The sequence below is a fragment of the Branchiostoma belcheri genome, unplaced genomic scaffold (assembly GCF_001625305.1).
Source record: "Branchiostoma belcheri isolate BF01 breed outbred unplaced genomic scaffold, Haploidv18h27 scaffold7, whole genome shotgun sequence".
NCBI classification, from domain to species: domain Eukaryota; kingdom Metazoa; phylum Chordata; class Leptocardii; order Amphioxiformes; family Branchiostomatidae; genus Branchiostoma; species Branchiostoma belcheri.
The window spans coordinates 3,769,536-3,785,445 of record NW_017804353.1 but is presented as its reverse complement, the minus strand read 5'-3'; the positions used below and the strand labels follow the sequence as shown (position 1 = coordinate 3,785,445).

The following is a 15,910-nucleotide window of genomic DNA, read 5'->3' as shown; positions in this document are numbered from 1 at the left end:
ATGTAATTTGTAGATGTTGATTGTTGAATTTTGCGCTGATAGAAATTCAAGAGTGTTGGTCTGGCCAGTATATCTTCTAGGCTCACAACCCAACTTTGGGTGGTCTCCGTTCCGGCTAATTTCTTGCTCTGTAAACTCCAAACTTTCAGATAACGTATCAATGAGTTGTTTTTACAGGAGCATATCTCTGGCATATTTCCTCAAGTGTGGACAACAACTCTATGAAAAATGCACAAGAAACGGACTACGTATGGGCTTGCCTTAAGCATCTTGTACAGTTGCATATGCACTTCACATGGTCAAGATTCATACTGAATCATAGTTTGGTCTACATGTATGTTTTTAGTCAGTTTCAACTCAGTAATGTTAATTGTTTCAGTAGATGTTTGGCTTTCACTTGTATTTTGTATCTGTATAGCCGGTATAACCACCCCTCTGCGCAATACACCATCTTCGCAGGCACGCTGTGCATTACGAAGACTAGCCTGGATGCCAGACCCAAAGCACACTGGACACAAAATATCTCAGTGTGCTAGGCTCACTGAGATATTTGTGTCCAGTGTGCTATGGGTCTGGAACCCAGGCTATACGAAGACTCTTTATGAAGAAGTGTGGCTGTTCAGGTACATGGTGTCCTCTTTGAGTAAAAGACAACACTGTCTGAAGTCTCTACCTGTCATGGTTTAGTTCCCAGTTTCCTATGCATTAACATTCCAGGCTGCACTTGGCCATATAATTTGTAACTTCCTATGTTAAAAGGACTGCGGACAGTCCCGACACCTGTGCAACAATCCCTGTACTGTCAGCCCTGGAAAACTGTCTTGTTTGCTCTTCACAGCGCAGCTCTTGTGGAACCTGGCGGAACTAAACGCCAGGCAGAGAGAGGGTATCAAGATGCTTTCAGAGTGAATCAGGGGGTACTTATCCAAATGTTGTGGAACCTAAATGGTACTTGATCCAACTAAATGCAGGGGGAAGATCACAACAAAGTAATGATGTAAGATATAGCAGAATACTGTATATTTCCTTATGGAGGTGGGTTCTTCCAGAAAGTTGGCATCTGACGTAAACCTATGAATCTAATACTAATAGATGCTCCCGATAACTGTGTACGGCAATGTAAGAGTAAGACGGTTTGGAGACGCCACTTCGTCCAAATTTGATTTACCTACTAACATGCTTTCAAGCACTGTCAAGCAATTGATTACAGATAAAGCGGCAATTCATGGTAAAGGAGCCATGGAGGGGGCAGAGTTCTTGAGTAACAGGGCACAGACATTATGTCACCCCTCTTGAAGGTATATTTGAACTGCTCCATTGTTTCATTGTTGGGTTGTGCTCTACACAAGGTCTTCACAGTGTGCTCTAGGCCTTCATGCTTGAAAACATGGCCTTGGGAAGTGTCACAGCTGACAAAAAATAGCCACATGAATTCCTGAATAACAAAACATGGCCTAATCCCTTCAAGCACAGAAAGGAAAGTGTCACACTTTTCTCACGCAAAAAAAAGGAATAAAAATAGTGATACTAGTAAAGCAGATCTAAAAAAAATTCATCAAAAGAAAAAAGTACATGTACATTTTTACATGACATGAAAAATCTAACTTTAACACAATGAATCAAAAACGGTAAAAAAAGTGATGTTCCAAAAATTAATGATCAATGACCTCTTCTGAAAGTTGAGACCAAAGACATTACAATTTAATGTTTTCTTCATTGCAAAATTGATTTTTAATTAGAAATGCTTTACTGTTTAACTTAAAGCTAATATAAGCAACAATGACAACTTTAAATGTTTGTCAACACAACCATAATTCTTATAATAGGTCAGGCCATGTGTCTGTTGAGCATTTAAGCCAATAGTTTTGAAAAGAAATGAATATGCATGGTATACTAAGCTAAAAACCTGTGTAACTACATCGTAATTTAGGCCCGATTTAGACTAGAAACGGTATACCGTTTCGAAACGGTACGAAACGTTTCGCCACAGAAAACGGTTCGTCTTTAGACACAGAGGCGGAAGCGTTTCGGGCCGCCCGTGGAGCAGGATGTTTCTGACCCACAGTGACCTATGATGACCTCCCCGAGAGGCTTCTACGGTTTGCCTCATTGGCCTTACGATACTTGTGTTTCAGGGCCTTGAACTTCGCCCGAACCTGCTTTGGGGTGCGTAAATAACCCTCAGCCGCCAGCCCGTCCACAAACATCTGTATGCCCTCCCTATTACGCGAGGTCTCCAAGCGGGATTGTATAGTTTGATCGGCCCACAAGCTGATCAAGCAGCGGGTCTCTTCTTGGGTCCAGACCCTCCCCTGGCCTTCTGCCATCCCTCCAGACGTAAAGGATGATGAAAATTCGAGAAATACACGATATAAAATGGCGAAAATGGACACAATCGAATATGGCGCGAATCTACCAGAAAATGGACGCGCGCGAGCCTATTAGCACGTGATTAGCATATGACACGTGACCTGGTTTACCGTTTCAAGAAACCCTTTGACTTTAGACCTAGCTAAAAGCGTTTCGGGCCCCCCGCTGAAGGGTTCTGAAACGGTCGAAAACCACGATGGAGGTGGTTTTCGGAAACGGTCCGCGAAAACCCATAACAAACCGTTTTTTCCTCTTTAGACCGGGAACGGTTAACCGTTCCGAAACGTTTCCCTGGCCAAAACCCCTTAAGCGTTTCTAGTCTAAATCGGGCCTTAACTGCCAAGCAGTCAGAAGCACATGCCAGTCTACCTACCAAATGAAGGCCCATTTAAATTCCCTTTGCGACATATTAAAACAACACTTTTCAACTAACTATAGTTCCCCGTCAGTAGAAGAATTTGTCTTACCCCAAATGTGCAGCCAACACTTAACCAGCCAGGGAAGTCTTAGCCAAAACAACAAAACGCAGGAGAGTCCCTCTGACTGTCAGAGCCGTGCGGAAGTGATGACCCAATGACAGTGTCCCTTCTTTTCCCTGGGGCAGTGGCGGTGGCCTGATTACATGCTACCCAACAATGTACTTCCAAATATGGTCATCCCCCATGGGTCTTCTGTCTCTGCTGACACCTGACTGGGTTTACGTGGGGAAAGTTGCTGATTCAAACTTCCAGAAAAATGCAGGAAACATGTTTTACACACAATTTGACAAAAAAAAGTTTATGATATTCTAGCAGGTAGTCCATGTGGCTATATTTTTCTTAGGTAGAAGACATTTTTTGCATGCCGTGTCTTTGTTTGCTTTCTATTCTATGCCATAGAAAAGAAGTGAATGCACACATCTCAATGAGCCAGGAGTAAATCACTATCATGAAAATCAATTACCAAAAGTAACTTTCTCCCCCTCTAACCTCTAATCTGGGTTGGTCTGACCATCTCTTTTTTACCTCCATGGTCTGACAAGCTATATAGAGATTTTAGGAAGACTACAAACAAAATGTTTTGTAATAAGTACCCATAAAAAGAAAAATTGAAAATGATGAAGGACATCAAACAGTGACAAGGCCATACAAATATCATACCAGAAGACACATGAAATTAAAGTAACACATTTCTATATCTGTCACAAATTGTAATATATGCTGTAAGATAACATAGTACACACACATAATTGTAGTTTCCCCTGTAATTTTTAGCCATTGACTAGAAAATTAGATTATAAAAAAACAGTAAGTTGATGTCGGTGAACAAAAATATTATGTTATACATGTACATTAGATAGAACAAAAATATCTTAACATTACTGATGTTGATTATGCAAGGAGTCTAGTCTCTACCATGCTTTGGGAGGCGGCTGGAAAGAGTAGAAATTGACCAAATAGAGAGATAATATGCCAGGGGAGTTGGTCTGCTAGAGAGTACATTTTGCTATTAAACTCTCTCTATCTGGCCAATTTCTACTCTTTCCAGCCACCTCCCGAAGCCTGGTAGAGGCTACAAGGATTCACAAAGTCAAAGAGGGAAAAGATGACGGCAAACTCACCAGTCTTGTAAACCAGCGTGAACAGTGAGCCAACGTGAGAACAATGGAGTCCAGGTCGGCCGGAGTCAGGCTTGTCCAGCCCAGCACAAACGCAGCGTGTACTCAATAGCTGACCCTTCAAACAGTGGTCAGTCTGGGCAGCCCTAACAAAAGCCCGCGGTGCCCTAATGGACACAGGAAATATAATAGAATTATGCAAATGTAATCATGTCGGATGGTCACGCTTTTGACTGGTGGTCAGACAGAGGTAGGAGAGTGATTATGGAGATTACAGTACTTCTCAAGTGGACTTACAGACAAGTGTTTTGTCAACAGTCAAGGGATCTAAAGTTAAAGAACCTCCTATTCCCTGTAGTATTGTCCTAGGACAAAAGGGGTGAGATATTGAATTCAATGAATGTTCTTTATGGGATAACATAGGAAGTACAGAGTGTGCAGAAATTGAAGAGAAGCTTTTGTAAGCAGGTATTTAGGGAAGAAAACACTATGTAAGTTGAGTAATGGTTAACAATTACTCAACTTACATAGTACAGGTCAGTAACATGAATGGCAGCTCCCTCCATTACTTCGAATTCTTCAAGTTTGTGTGTTTCTGTAACCATTAGGAACGTTTAATTCATTTCCTGTAACGCCAATCAAGGGTATAAGTTGTTCATGTTAAAACTTACCTTCCAGACTTTGTGAAGCTGCACTTAATTTGTCAGTTTAAAACCGCAAAAGAGAACAATGAAACAAAACTGTTGCGCCACGCCCCCATCCTCAACAGCTGAAGGTCATGGTGACAAAAATGTCACTTCACTCAAATCACTCAACTTATGATTTGGACAAAAGTTTTAGAAATCATCGGTGAACGAACAGGACGAAAACGAGATTCATAATCAGTGTATCAAACAGTCATTTCATGTAAAATGTTAGCAGTAAAGTTACCGTCACACCATCTCGTGAAACCGCATCGGGCACTCATAGGATCGAAAGCATGGTCTAAAAGCGCCGCCTGGCAGTTCTATACAAAGTGCAGTTCATCGATGCCAGCAGACTGAAAGCGTCGCCTGGCAGTTTACGTCCAAAGTGCAGTGAATATGTAGCCAGACGTGGCAGTACCTGGGATGAATGAGTGTATCACGGAAGGAGATTTACTGTTTATAATAGTCCTTGCCTAAACAGCGACGCCATGGCAGGGTCAACCTCCCCGAAAGCCCAGGTTGTTTCTGGCTTGTCGAAGCGTCGCTGGCAGTGGCTCGCCTTCCTGGGGCTGTTCCTGGGGTACTGGGGAAGCGTCTTCTGCCGCACGGCAACAGAAGCTGTTATGCCCGCCATGATGCAGGACAAAACCATCCAGTTCGACAAGGTGAGGCCGATATCCAGGAAGGGAGTCATTCTGCCAAACACACCTGTGTAACAAACCTTTGAAGATGTTATAGATAATACCCATTTACCGTAACGTACGACATGTAACGCTACTAGATCACATAACGTTTAGACAGTATTCAGTTTTGAAACACTGGTCCATATGGAATGTATTAACCTAAGGAGGTTACACATGGGGCCATAGTGCACTTGACGTGGCACCCAACCTTTGAAACTAGGCATGTATGCATCCCTAACAACCAGAACAGTTGACATTCATAAACAAATCCATGTGTACTTGCCACATGGACATACCACTACTCCAGTGCATCTTTAATATAATATCCCTCCCTGTGCTACCTGTCTTATGAAAACAGTCGAGAGGTGGTGCTTTTGTACCGTAGAAGTTGAAGCAGAAGTTCACAGCAAGGATATAAAAGTATGTAAATAAATAGCAAATTGCTGTCAATTTTGTTTCAAGAGTTATTTCTGGTGACCTTTAGATTAATATCTTATATTTTATCGATACATGTAAATTGATGTAAGCAATCGTCACAACATTTACAGCGTACAGCGGGGACCATGCTGGCCTGCGGAAACGGTGCATTCATCGTGGGCAAAATCCTGTGTGGCATAGCCTCGGAATCGTTCGGAGGGACCAGAGTTCTGACCGTGTCTCTACTGCTGGTGGCGTTCTTCGCCGTGGCCTACGCCAGGGTGTACGTCGCCTCTATGCTGATCGGCTCTTACATGCTACTGAAACTTTTCACTGTGAGTTTGTAGAGTTTTATTTCACTTGCTTGATGAGTTTTCCTGGATTTCTCGGGAGACAGACACCTTCCTATTACATTTCAAATCGAACTGGTAGAGTCAACATAAGTCAAGGGATGCCGGTACATCTACTATACTGTTTTAGATATCTCTTCTTCCTATCCTTCTTACTGTAACAGTGGGGGGTTTATAGGCGCTACCAACAGATCCTGCAAACGGGTTTAGACCTTTTCGGCCGAGCGGTTAGAGTGTCTGACTGGGGCCCGGGAGGTTGTGGGTTCGAACCCCGGCCCGGGACCAGTGGGGTTTTTACTGTCTCCTCCTGTTTCTTACATTACATCAAAAAACAAACCCTTCTACCTCTACTATCCTCCCCCTACACAAAGCTTTTGTTCCTCCCCTACTATCCTCCCCCTACACAAAGCCCCTTCTTATCCTTAAATGAAGACCCTTCTTCCTCCTCTCCGATCTTCCCTTGATACCTTGATACCGTCTTCAGTCAAGGGATATAATATAATAATAATAATATATACACAAAGCCCAGTGCTACAGGTCTGAAGTCTTGCCTCCCCCCAGGCGATCTGGCCGGCCGTCACCAAGCTGCTGTCTGCCTGGTTTGACAAGCAGGATTATGGGAAGGTTCTGGGCGGGATGTCCATCGGGTTCCAGGCAGGGAGCGTCATCGCGACGGTCCTCATCGGATCCATGCTGTCCAGGGGTGAGATGTCTCTCCTTAACCTACTTCCTGCTGAGCTAGCCTTTTGGTAATCTCCAAGTAGATCATATGGTGGCAAGGCAGTAGCCACCGAAGCCCAATGGATACTGTCTGGCTAATGGATACTGCCTGGCCAATTTGATACTGTCTTTTGCAGCCACCAAAAGATCTGCATGGAGGTTAACAAGGGTAAGCAACAGGAATAGTGTCACCATGTTGTTTTGGTGGTGTTTCTAGACATGTTATAGAGTTTAAACCAGGGAAGAAGGGTGGAGATGAAGATAACTCATCACCATATTACTAAGATGAGTATGCACATGCACATACAGCAATCAAGTACATCGGTAGAAAAGCATAAATTGTCTCTTGTATTTTCATTTCTAGCCTTTAGTTTCATCCTCTAATATGTAGAATAGATCAGTCACATAGTATTCTTATAAGATAATAGTTGCCATACATTGCACCCTGAATGAGTATTGAGCAGCAAAGTTCATTGTTTCAGTATGGACGTGACAGTTTTTGTCTTTTTCCTGCCAGGTCTCCATTGGAGGACCGTAGTGACCATCCCTGCCGTTGCCATGGTGATGATCGTGTGCCTGAAACAGTTCCTCCTGTACGAGTCGCCCAGTAAACTTGGGCTGGCGCCGGCCGCACGGGAGGCAGAATCACCTGAGAAGGTGAAATGAACATAATTCTTTGAATTCAATGTTGTTGTTCTTAGAGGCACACAAGAAGAAAATTTTGTTTGGAGGTGGTGAAACTGTAATATCTGATACAATTTTTGAAATCAAAAGTTTGTTAGTATTTTAGTATTGTCATGCTCTTTTCATTCCTGTGGGTATCTGAAAATCCACCTGTTCCACAAGTGCATAGTGTGACCCAGATGTAGTACAGCCGTATAGTGCTAATACTCTCTATATACATTATCTATTGTCCATTTTCTATAAACCATGTTTTCTTTGATTGTCTGTGCATCACCATTGTAAAAGAGTCCCATCCCTTTTCCTCAATAGAAACCGGTGGACCACCCCATGGACAAGCTGAGTCTGAGACAAGCCCTGGTGTACATGATGGAGACTCCAGCCTTCTGGGTGGTGGCTGTGGCGTCCATGGCTCTGTCAGGTGGGAATCATGAAAAAAGAGACTCTTTTTGGATACAGGAGTTTTCTTTTACTGGGCTAATATGCATGTCCATCATTTGTACAGTATCAATGGAACAACAAGGCTTGATTTGACCATAAGTCAGAAAGGAGTGATAGCTTGAGCTTAAATCTTGGTCAACAGTAATAGTTATACATGTACACCAATTTGTGCAGGTACAACTATAGAGCAGACAGTTCCAATTACGGTGTACTTTTGAAGATAACTTCTACTGGTTGTAGATAAATTCTAACCATCATTATGTGTCAACAAAGCAGATCTAACTTGCCTAACGTTGGTTTGGTTCTCCAGGAGTCTTTGAACTTCAGATCTTCATAAGATATCTGTATAAGATAACTTGTAATTTTAACAGTCATTGGCTGTTGTTTTCTGTGTCAAACAAAGCAGATCTAAAAAAAAAACGTTTGTTTTGTTTCTCCAGGAGTATTTGAGCTTCAGATCTTCATGCCGCTGTACTTTAAGGAAGTTCTCCAGCTCACGCCAGGCGAGGCTGCTCAGGCCGCAGCTCTGTCTCCCGCCGGGGCCATCGTCTCGCTGGTCATCGGCGGCGTTCTGTACGACAGGCTGCGTCGGCAGGAGAAGTGCATCATGATCTCCACGTTCCTGGTCATCACCGTGGCCTGTATAGGAACGCTGTGGCGATACAAAGACTTGGACATCAAGCTCGCTGTCATTATTGCGTTCCTTCTCGGCTTTTCCGTGACGATGCCGTTCTTTCTCCCGATCACGATATTCTACATGTCGTTTGGGGGAAAGCGCCACACGCCCACAGTGACAGGGATCCTGGACTGTTTGGGGTCGCTGGCTGCCGTGATTATGGACAATCTCATGGGCTCGTTCGCATGGAAGGACTTGTTTGCCGTCCAGTTCGGCTGTGCGGTAGCGGGACTTGTGTCCTTGGCTTTGCTCTTGTCTTCACGTTATGCAACGTGATGCAGGATCAGAGAAGAGTTACAATATTTTCTATGAACAGGTGATTTTGGATTAATTTGTACATTCCTTTTTTTTTTTTGACCATAACAAAAGATGGCATATCAGGGCACTGCAGTTGAAATTATACTTTTGTATGGAAGGAAATCACTGTAGATCATTCCAACAAAGAATGAGTACATTTTGAAAGCAATCATGGTGGAAATCAGGTGAGCACGCAATATGTAAAAAGATGATTCTAGAAATAAAATATGATATTATCATTGAATACCTCACTAGCATAGAGCCACATAGAAAAGTGGTGTGAAGACTAGCTGACTGCTGTCCACCCCTGTATCAGGGACCATGCAGCAGTATAATCTAATACTGGATACCATTACTACCTGTTATCATTGTTGCATATACATATGTGTTGCTACGTTTGTGAGATACTCCACTAACATGGTTTCTTTCATAGTCAAGTATGTTTGGCACATCTATGGGCTTTTTCATGACCTGTTATACAGATGTAACGTTATATGTACATGGCCCGAGAATAGTTGATTTTGTAAATTTTGTCTCAGGAAAAGAAGCAATTAACCATGAACAATGCATAACAGGATCAATAAACAGGACCTATGGTGCTCCGGCTGTCTTACTGAGGAATGACTGTGGTGTGAAAGATGTCAGATAGCTAGAGTATTAGTCCACTCTAGATATATACATGTACCATAAACAATGCTTAAAATACTGGCCCTAGTAATATACATACCTTGTCAGGCATCTATTGCATAATTTATGTAAAATTACCTGACTTGAACCACATCATTTTTCTATCATTGGTTGCTGTCTGCGGCCTTGACCCTTGCGTCACAGTAGCGTGTGAGCGTTAGTGCGTACACACCCACTGACCCAGCTATCATTATATTCTAAACTCCTGTTTAACCAGCAGTGGTGAAACCAGCCAAGTCTAGAGTCAGGTAAGGTATTAGCCTGTTATTAGCTTCATAAAGACAGCTGTTATGTTGTAAAAAATCTGCATGAAATCATTACACTACGTCAGTGTTTGTACGTTGTGTTCAAAGAATTTACCAAGGTCATTCCACCTTGTTTGACAAGCTGTCTGTCCTTGGTTGAACTCAGGATATTGTTAGGAGATTTCACGTTGTTGAAGGTGGTTGCTTGCGTTGGTTCCTTCTCTAGTTACAAGATAAAGCGTGCACTAGCTGTGTACTTGAGAAACAAGTGCCCCTTTCTGCATGTTAAGTCTTAATTACAGCAACACTATGTCATATTTCAGAGGGGGATTTTTAGTTTGCATGTGCCATGCGTGATAGGGTCATTATTGGACTATATGCAGTTCAAGCCCAAAAGATTAGCATTTCTAGATCATGGACTGATAGTGAGAACGCAGATTTTCCCACTATGTCTGATCTCGCACCAAATATACCTGTAGTCACATGTAACCTCCCGTGAGCTGCGTTTCTCTCTAATAATAGTATTGGGACGGTTGTCATTGTTTATGATAAGTCAGGGGTTATGATAATTGAAATTCAAATGCTCGGCGTCCTGTTAAATTTGCCTGGGGGGAGATTAAGTCTGTGAGGGACGCTATTATCTGTTGAACAATGCTATTCTTTAACCATGAAACCGGCAGAAAGCTTGAATCTGTATTTGCCGAATCGTCCTCTAAAAACTGAATCGTTACATGGTTGTTAAAGATAGCGAAACAGTTAACGTGCTGCTTTAGAACGGTGGTTAGTGTAGAGGTAACCATAGCCAGCTGGATTACGGTATGACTTTCACATCATGTTCACACCGGTGCTTCGCATTTGTTGTACGTGCAGGTCTTGTGCTCAACAACTTGGAACAAAACCTTCTGGTAGAATTCAGTGTGTTTTGTTCTTCACAAGGCTTAGTTACGGAATAAAAATACGCACTTGTAAGAAACCTGGCATCAGATCAAGCTTCGAATGCTTTCTGACTGATTTCTATATAGTAGATGCCAAAACCGCAGAAATTTTAATTGACTGAGCATTTCTGTCCGCCAATTTCTTTCGCCAAATATAATCTCTGTCGTAATGCTACAAAAGGTTGCCGATTGTGTATCGCTCACGGACTGTAGCATTAAATGGTCAGGATTCAATCATGTGGATAAATTTGATCAAGAACGCTTGACATGAATGACCTGACGCGTCACTTAAATAGTTATTTTGTCGGATGATATACTAGTAGTTCACTCTCCTACGAGGGCATGTTAAAGTTCACCACATGTACAGAACACCACTGCGTGGTCTATTCAACTGCCACGACACGGTAAGCAACGTTGGTACTCGTACAATCAAATATTCGCACTATCCTTGGTATATGGTGGGTATAATGTTGCCAAATCCGAAGCTTTTTATCACGTCCGAACGGCACACCTACGTCGCATTTGTACTCTGCTAGAAGGTACTAGTAAAAGTGACAAGATTTGGTTTTAGCTTATTATGCAAAGAAATGCCATTGACTGTCCGTTCCAGTAGGGACCTTCAAGCAAAAAAGGACAACCACAAAGTCACGTCGAAAAGCAACCTAGAACGTTAACATGTCCTCTGTAGCCTAAACCTGGCCTCTACCAGGCTTCGGGAGACGGTCGGAAAAGTAGAAATCGGCCAAATAGAGAGATAACTACTTTTCCAGCCGCCTCCCGAAGCCTGCTAGAGGCTAGCCTAAACCGTATTAAACATCATCAATCCTTAATTAGTTAGGCCCGCTCATGTATATTCATTATATAAGTCAATAAGCCTTTTTTATGAGTGTCATGTTTCCAGCTATGCCGTCCGCGAAGTCGTTGCTAGGCGAGAGAGAGTACAACGCGTTCCGGGACGAGTGTCTGTCCGTGCACAACCAGTACCGATCCCGACACGGAGCCCAGCCGCTCAAGATCAGCAGTCAGCTCTGCCAGTCTGCACAGGAGTGGGCGGAGCAGCTCGCACAGGTAACCGGCCGATTCAGCTGCAATATTGAAAGGGATTTTAGGATGCAGTTTAATCTTCAAGGAGATTCTAGGGAGGCAAGGGTGGCGTATGGCTCCTCTCTGGCGAATGGATACTGTCTGGCCAATTTGATAACTGTCTTTTGCCACCCTAGGATCTGCTTGGAGATTAGATGCACTTCACACACCTACTTATACAACATGTACATAGAAATGCCTGACAAGGGAAACGGCCGGCGTCTTATGGTGATATTACAATCTGTGACAAAAGTATTATAGTTACTCTTACATGTACATCACTGAAATTGTACCTAGAATTGTTTCAATTGCCATGACCTAGTACCTGCACTCGTAAGAGCATAGCATTACAATAATTAAGGTATTTCATTCAGCCATTTTACACTACCAGGTATACAAATGTGACCTTATACCCTCGGTAGTGTCAATCGTCGATATTGCAACGAAGACATGTACAACATGACATATCAGACCTGATTTCTGTGCTTGTCTTTCTAGACCGGTAAGTTGGAGTACAACCCCGACAGCCCGCATGGCCAGAACCTCGGCATGAAGCCGGCGGGAGGGAAGACTCCCCTGTCCGGCAAGTCCCTGTGTACCGCCTGGTACGAGGAGAAGAACAAGTACGACTTTACCAAGAACGGACATCAGGAAGGAACAGGTCTGAGCCTGCGATATTTATCTAAAAGACTCGTGAAGAAGCCAAATTTTGGTGTTGGTAAACAGGATGATTAGAAAATCCAATGCCCAATTATGATGTTTCTTACATGATTAGATCTCGGTTCATCAAAGAAACGATAAAGTTTCCCTAGCGGCATTCATTGGTACTGTGAAAGAATTAAGAGCCACAGTATTGCGGCGTTAGGCCATGTTGATTTGATTATATGGATGACATCCTCCGGGAACCCCAAAATTAATGCGCGCGTGCGAATAAAAAAAAAGTTTTGAAAAAAAAAGTTGTTTTCACTATGAAATCTACGTGGTCACGAGGGTTGAACAAATGGGACGGAATATGGTTTGGCGAATAATCTAGTCTTCAAGTTCATTTCTTTACAATTTCGTCTTTTTTCGTTTGATTTTGGCATTCTACGACATTGGTATGGTTTTTTTTGTAACTTACGGTATATTTTTGCTCATTTTGCAACTGTTTTGTACGATTTACAGTATGGTTGAAAACTTTTTTTTTTTTGAAACGGCCGAAAATTCACGCGCGCGCGGATGTCATCCATATAATCAAATCAACATGGCCTTATCTATCTCATCGATCATAATGACTTCTGACCACACTGCTGTGGTATAGATCAGAGAAACTGTACACCTTAGAAATTTCTTGGAAGCAATCATGGCCTGTTAGGCTGAAATAGAAATTATACCAACCTCTACTTGGAGCTGAATGTAATCCTTCCGGCATGCTTATGTAATTTTTAACTGTTCTGTGCGATTTCAGCCCATTTCACACAGGTGGTCTGGAGGGACAGCCGTGAGCTGGGACTGGGAATGGCGAAGGACGCCGGAGGGAACATTATCGTGGTGGTCAACTACTCACCCCCGGGTAACATCATGGGCAAGTTCCAGGAGAACGTCTCGTCGGAAAGGTTTGTAGATCCCACAAGATTTGAGTAAAGGGCGAATCTGTAAAGTTACATTTATTGTTAACGCAGCGATTTGGTCGTTTTGTCTGTGTCACAAACCCTTAATTCTTTCATCCTCTTCAAATATAAGGGCGGGTCATTGCACTGCATCAAGATAAGGATTTATTCTAATTCGACAATCATAATATGCTGTACCTAGAGAATTTCTGACACGAGGGGAACGATATGATGTCGTTTCTCATTAGTTAATGTTACCCATATCATCAATATGTAACAATAGCAACCTTTATAGCTTTGAGTGACTTTGTTTTTCCCGCACGGCACTAGTAGTGGGAGGAATCCCTCAGTAGCTGGGGGTAACAAACCCGCGACTGGTCGGACGGCGGCGGACGGGAAGCCGAGTCAGGCTGCCTCGGATGACGAAGACGACACGGACTGGACCAACGAGAAAGTCAAGGAAGGTAAAATCTCGACGTTCTCCGGTCTCAAAGATAGACTGTGGGGATAGCATGGTAATTGTACTATACTATACAAGGGCACATTTAGCATCCCAGAAACTCCTGAAATTGTATTCCTTCCTTCCTTCCTTCCTTCCTTCCTTCCATCCTTCCTTCCATCCATCCACCCTTCCTTCCTTCCTTCCATCCTCCCTTCCTTCCATCCTTCCTTCCTTCCTTCCTTCCATCCTTCCTTCCATCCATCCACCCTTCCATCCTTCCTTCCTTCCTTCCATCCTCCCTTCCTTCCATCCTTCCTTCCTTCCTTCCTTCCATCCTTCCTTCCATCCATCCACCCTTCCTTCCTTTCTTCCTTCCATCCATCCTTCCTTCTCTTCTTTCTTCCCCAGGTCATTGAAATCACTCGTAATCTTTTCTATTTCTCGTAAATGTGCCTGAACTTTTTGACGACGCCTCTGGGGTGGGCTTATTTCTCAATAATCATTACATGCTGATTTCTGTCTTGTAGCTGAGGCGAACTTTGTTGAACAGCTGATCGAGCGGCAGAACTACTACCGGGCCAAACATGGCTGTGACCCCGTGACCCTGAACCCCGTCCCTCTGACCGAGCATGCGCAGATGTGGGCAGAAACGATGGCAAAAGACCGGCAGCTGAAGCACAGCGGGAACCACGAGTACGGAGAGAACATCGGCTACAAGTACAGCAAGAGGGGCCGACCGACGAAGGGTGAGCAGATACAGACACATTGATAACATACACACGTATAAGTACACGTACATGCATTAACATCTCATGTTTATGCCAGTACACAAGAACATATATCTGCATACATTATGATAATGATAAGACTCGGGAACAATAATCGTTCATATTGGGAGAGGCACTTAACACGACTTTTATCAATTGACTCAGGTGAAAATGAGTACTAGTGTATATTGTCTATTGTCCGCTCATGCGTTTGTCCTCTGTGTTGGTGGCGGCATAAAAATATGAATAAACTTGAGTGTGCCGTCACCATGTCTTGTGTGTGTGGTAAATGTTGGAATAAATAAAAACTGTGTTAAAGCTAAATGGAGAGATAAGCCCCTGACCCGGTTTTTTTTTCATCAATAGCGGCCGAGGTTGTGGACATGTGGTACGACGAGATCAACCACTACAATTTTGACCAAGGTGGACACCAGGAAGGAACAGGTAACCGAACATTTTCTTCAGAATATTTCATATTGTATCTTGCATGCATGTGGCATTTTCTGGAGATTTCAATGTTTATTCTGCACTTTGTGCCTTTAAAATAGCTTTTAAAGTCGCCATTACGAGTGGGTCCTTATAGAGATCTAGTGTATTAAGATTCGAAAGAAAAGATATATATGTAGAGTGCATGTAAAGTTACTTAACCTTTAGTTTGTACATCGTCGGTTGCAACTCTAACCAAGAAGTTGTTGCCTTCTGCAGGACACTTCACCCAGCTGGTGTGGAAGTCTGCCCGTGAGGTGGGGGTGGGCTGGGCGAAGGACGACACCCGCACCAGGACTTACGTCACCGCCAACTACCTCCCCGTGGGCAACAAGTTGGACGAGTTCGCTGAAAACGTCTTCAAGCCATTGTAGAATTTTTGTACAATGTGTTTTACTCTGTATGATTGGTCATCTCAACCACGCAGGCCTGTTAGCCTGGAGTCCAGCCGTGTCAGCTTTAGTCCACTCCCCAAGATCCGCTACCCGCCAACAAGGCTGGACTCCAGGCTAGAGGCCTGTGGCCTCATTAGCAGGTTTTAAGGCATAGCTTTCTTTGTTGTAGGGACGTAAATGTATTTGTACTCGTAGTTCTAAGTGAAGTTGTCATTAGCCGCTTTTTTTTGGTCTTGGATGCTTCCGGACTGTGCACTGTGGTTGGATTTATATACTGTGTGCTATGTTGTCATTTGATTTCTTTTATGGTTAATAAAGTATTTTTCTGGACTAGCTGTGGTTGTACAAAAATGCTGGACATCC

General features: G+C 43.2%; 2 protein-coding genes across 2 annotated transcripts; both read left to right on the top strand.

Annotated features, from left to right (window-relative positions):
• Positions 1–5,082: 5,082 nt before the first annotated feature.
• On the top strand, positions 5,083–9,504 carry LOC109484671 (probable hexose phosphate transport protein). The gene is given in 7 exon segments (XM_019788018.1): positions 5,083–5,318; positions 5,885–6,088; positions 6,665–6,806; positions 7,341–7,480; positions 7,817–7,925; positions 8,386–8,609; positions 8,611–9,504. Coding segments are annotated over 7 exon segments (1,053 nt in total). The 5' UTR covers positions 5,083–5,141; the 3' UTR covers positions 8,668–9,504.
• Positions 9,505–9,711: 207 nt separating this feature from the next.
• LOC109484683 (repressed by EFG1 protein 1-like) lies at positions 9,712–15,637 on the top strand. The gene is made up of 8 exons (XM_019788032.1): positions 9,712–9,853; positions 11,687–11,853; positions 12,367–12,529; positions 13,316–13,463; positions 13,788–13,921; positions 14,427–14,645; positions 15,033–15,110; positions 15,372–15,637. Exons 2-8 carry the CDS (start codon positions 11,689–11,691, stop codon positions 15,524–15,526), a joined length of 1,062 nt encoding a protein of 353 aa, XP_019643591.1. The 5' UTR covers positions 9,712–9,853; positions 11,687–11,688; the 3' UTR covers positions 15,527–15,637.
• The last annotated feature ends 273 nt before the right edge of the window (positions 15,638–15,910 follow it).

Bases quoted from the DNA above. Each gene is read 5' to 3' on its own strand.
- LOC109484683 (XM_019788032.1), top strand. From the start codon at position 11,689: ATGCCGTCCGCGAAGTCGTTGCTAGGCGAGAGAGAGTACAACGCGTTC. The intron at 11,854-12,366 runs GTAACCGGCCGA...TTGTCTTTCTAG, and splicing joins GGGCGGAGCAGCTCGCACAG to ACCGGTAAGTTGGAGTACAA. The intron at 13,922-14,426 runs GTAAAATCTCGA...TCTGTCTTGTAG, and splicing joins CAACGAGAAAGTCAAGGAAG to CTGAGGCGAACTTTGTTGAA.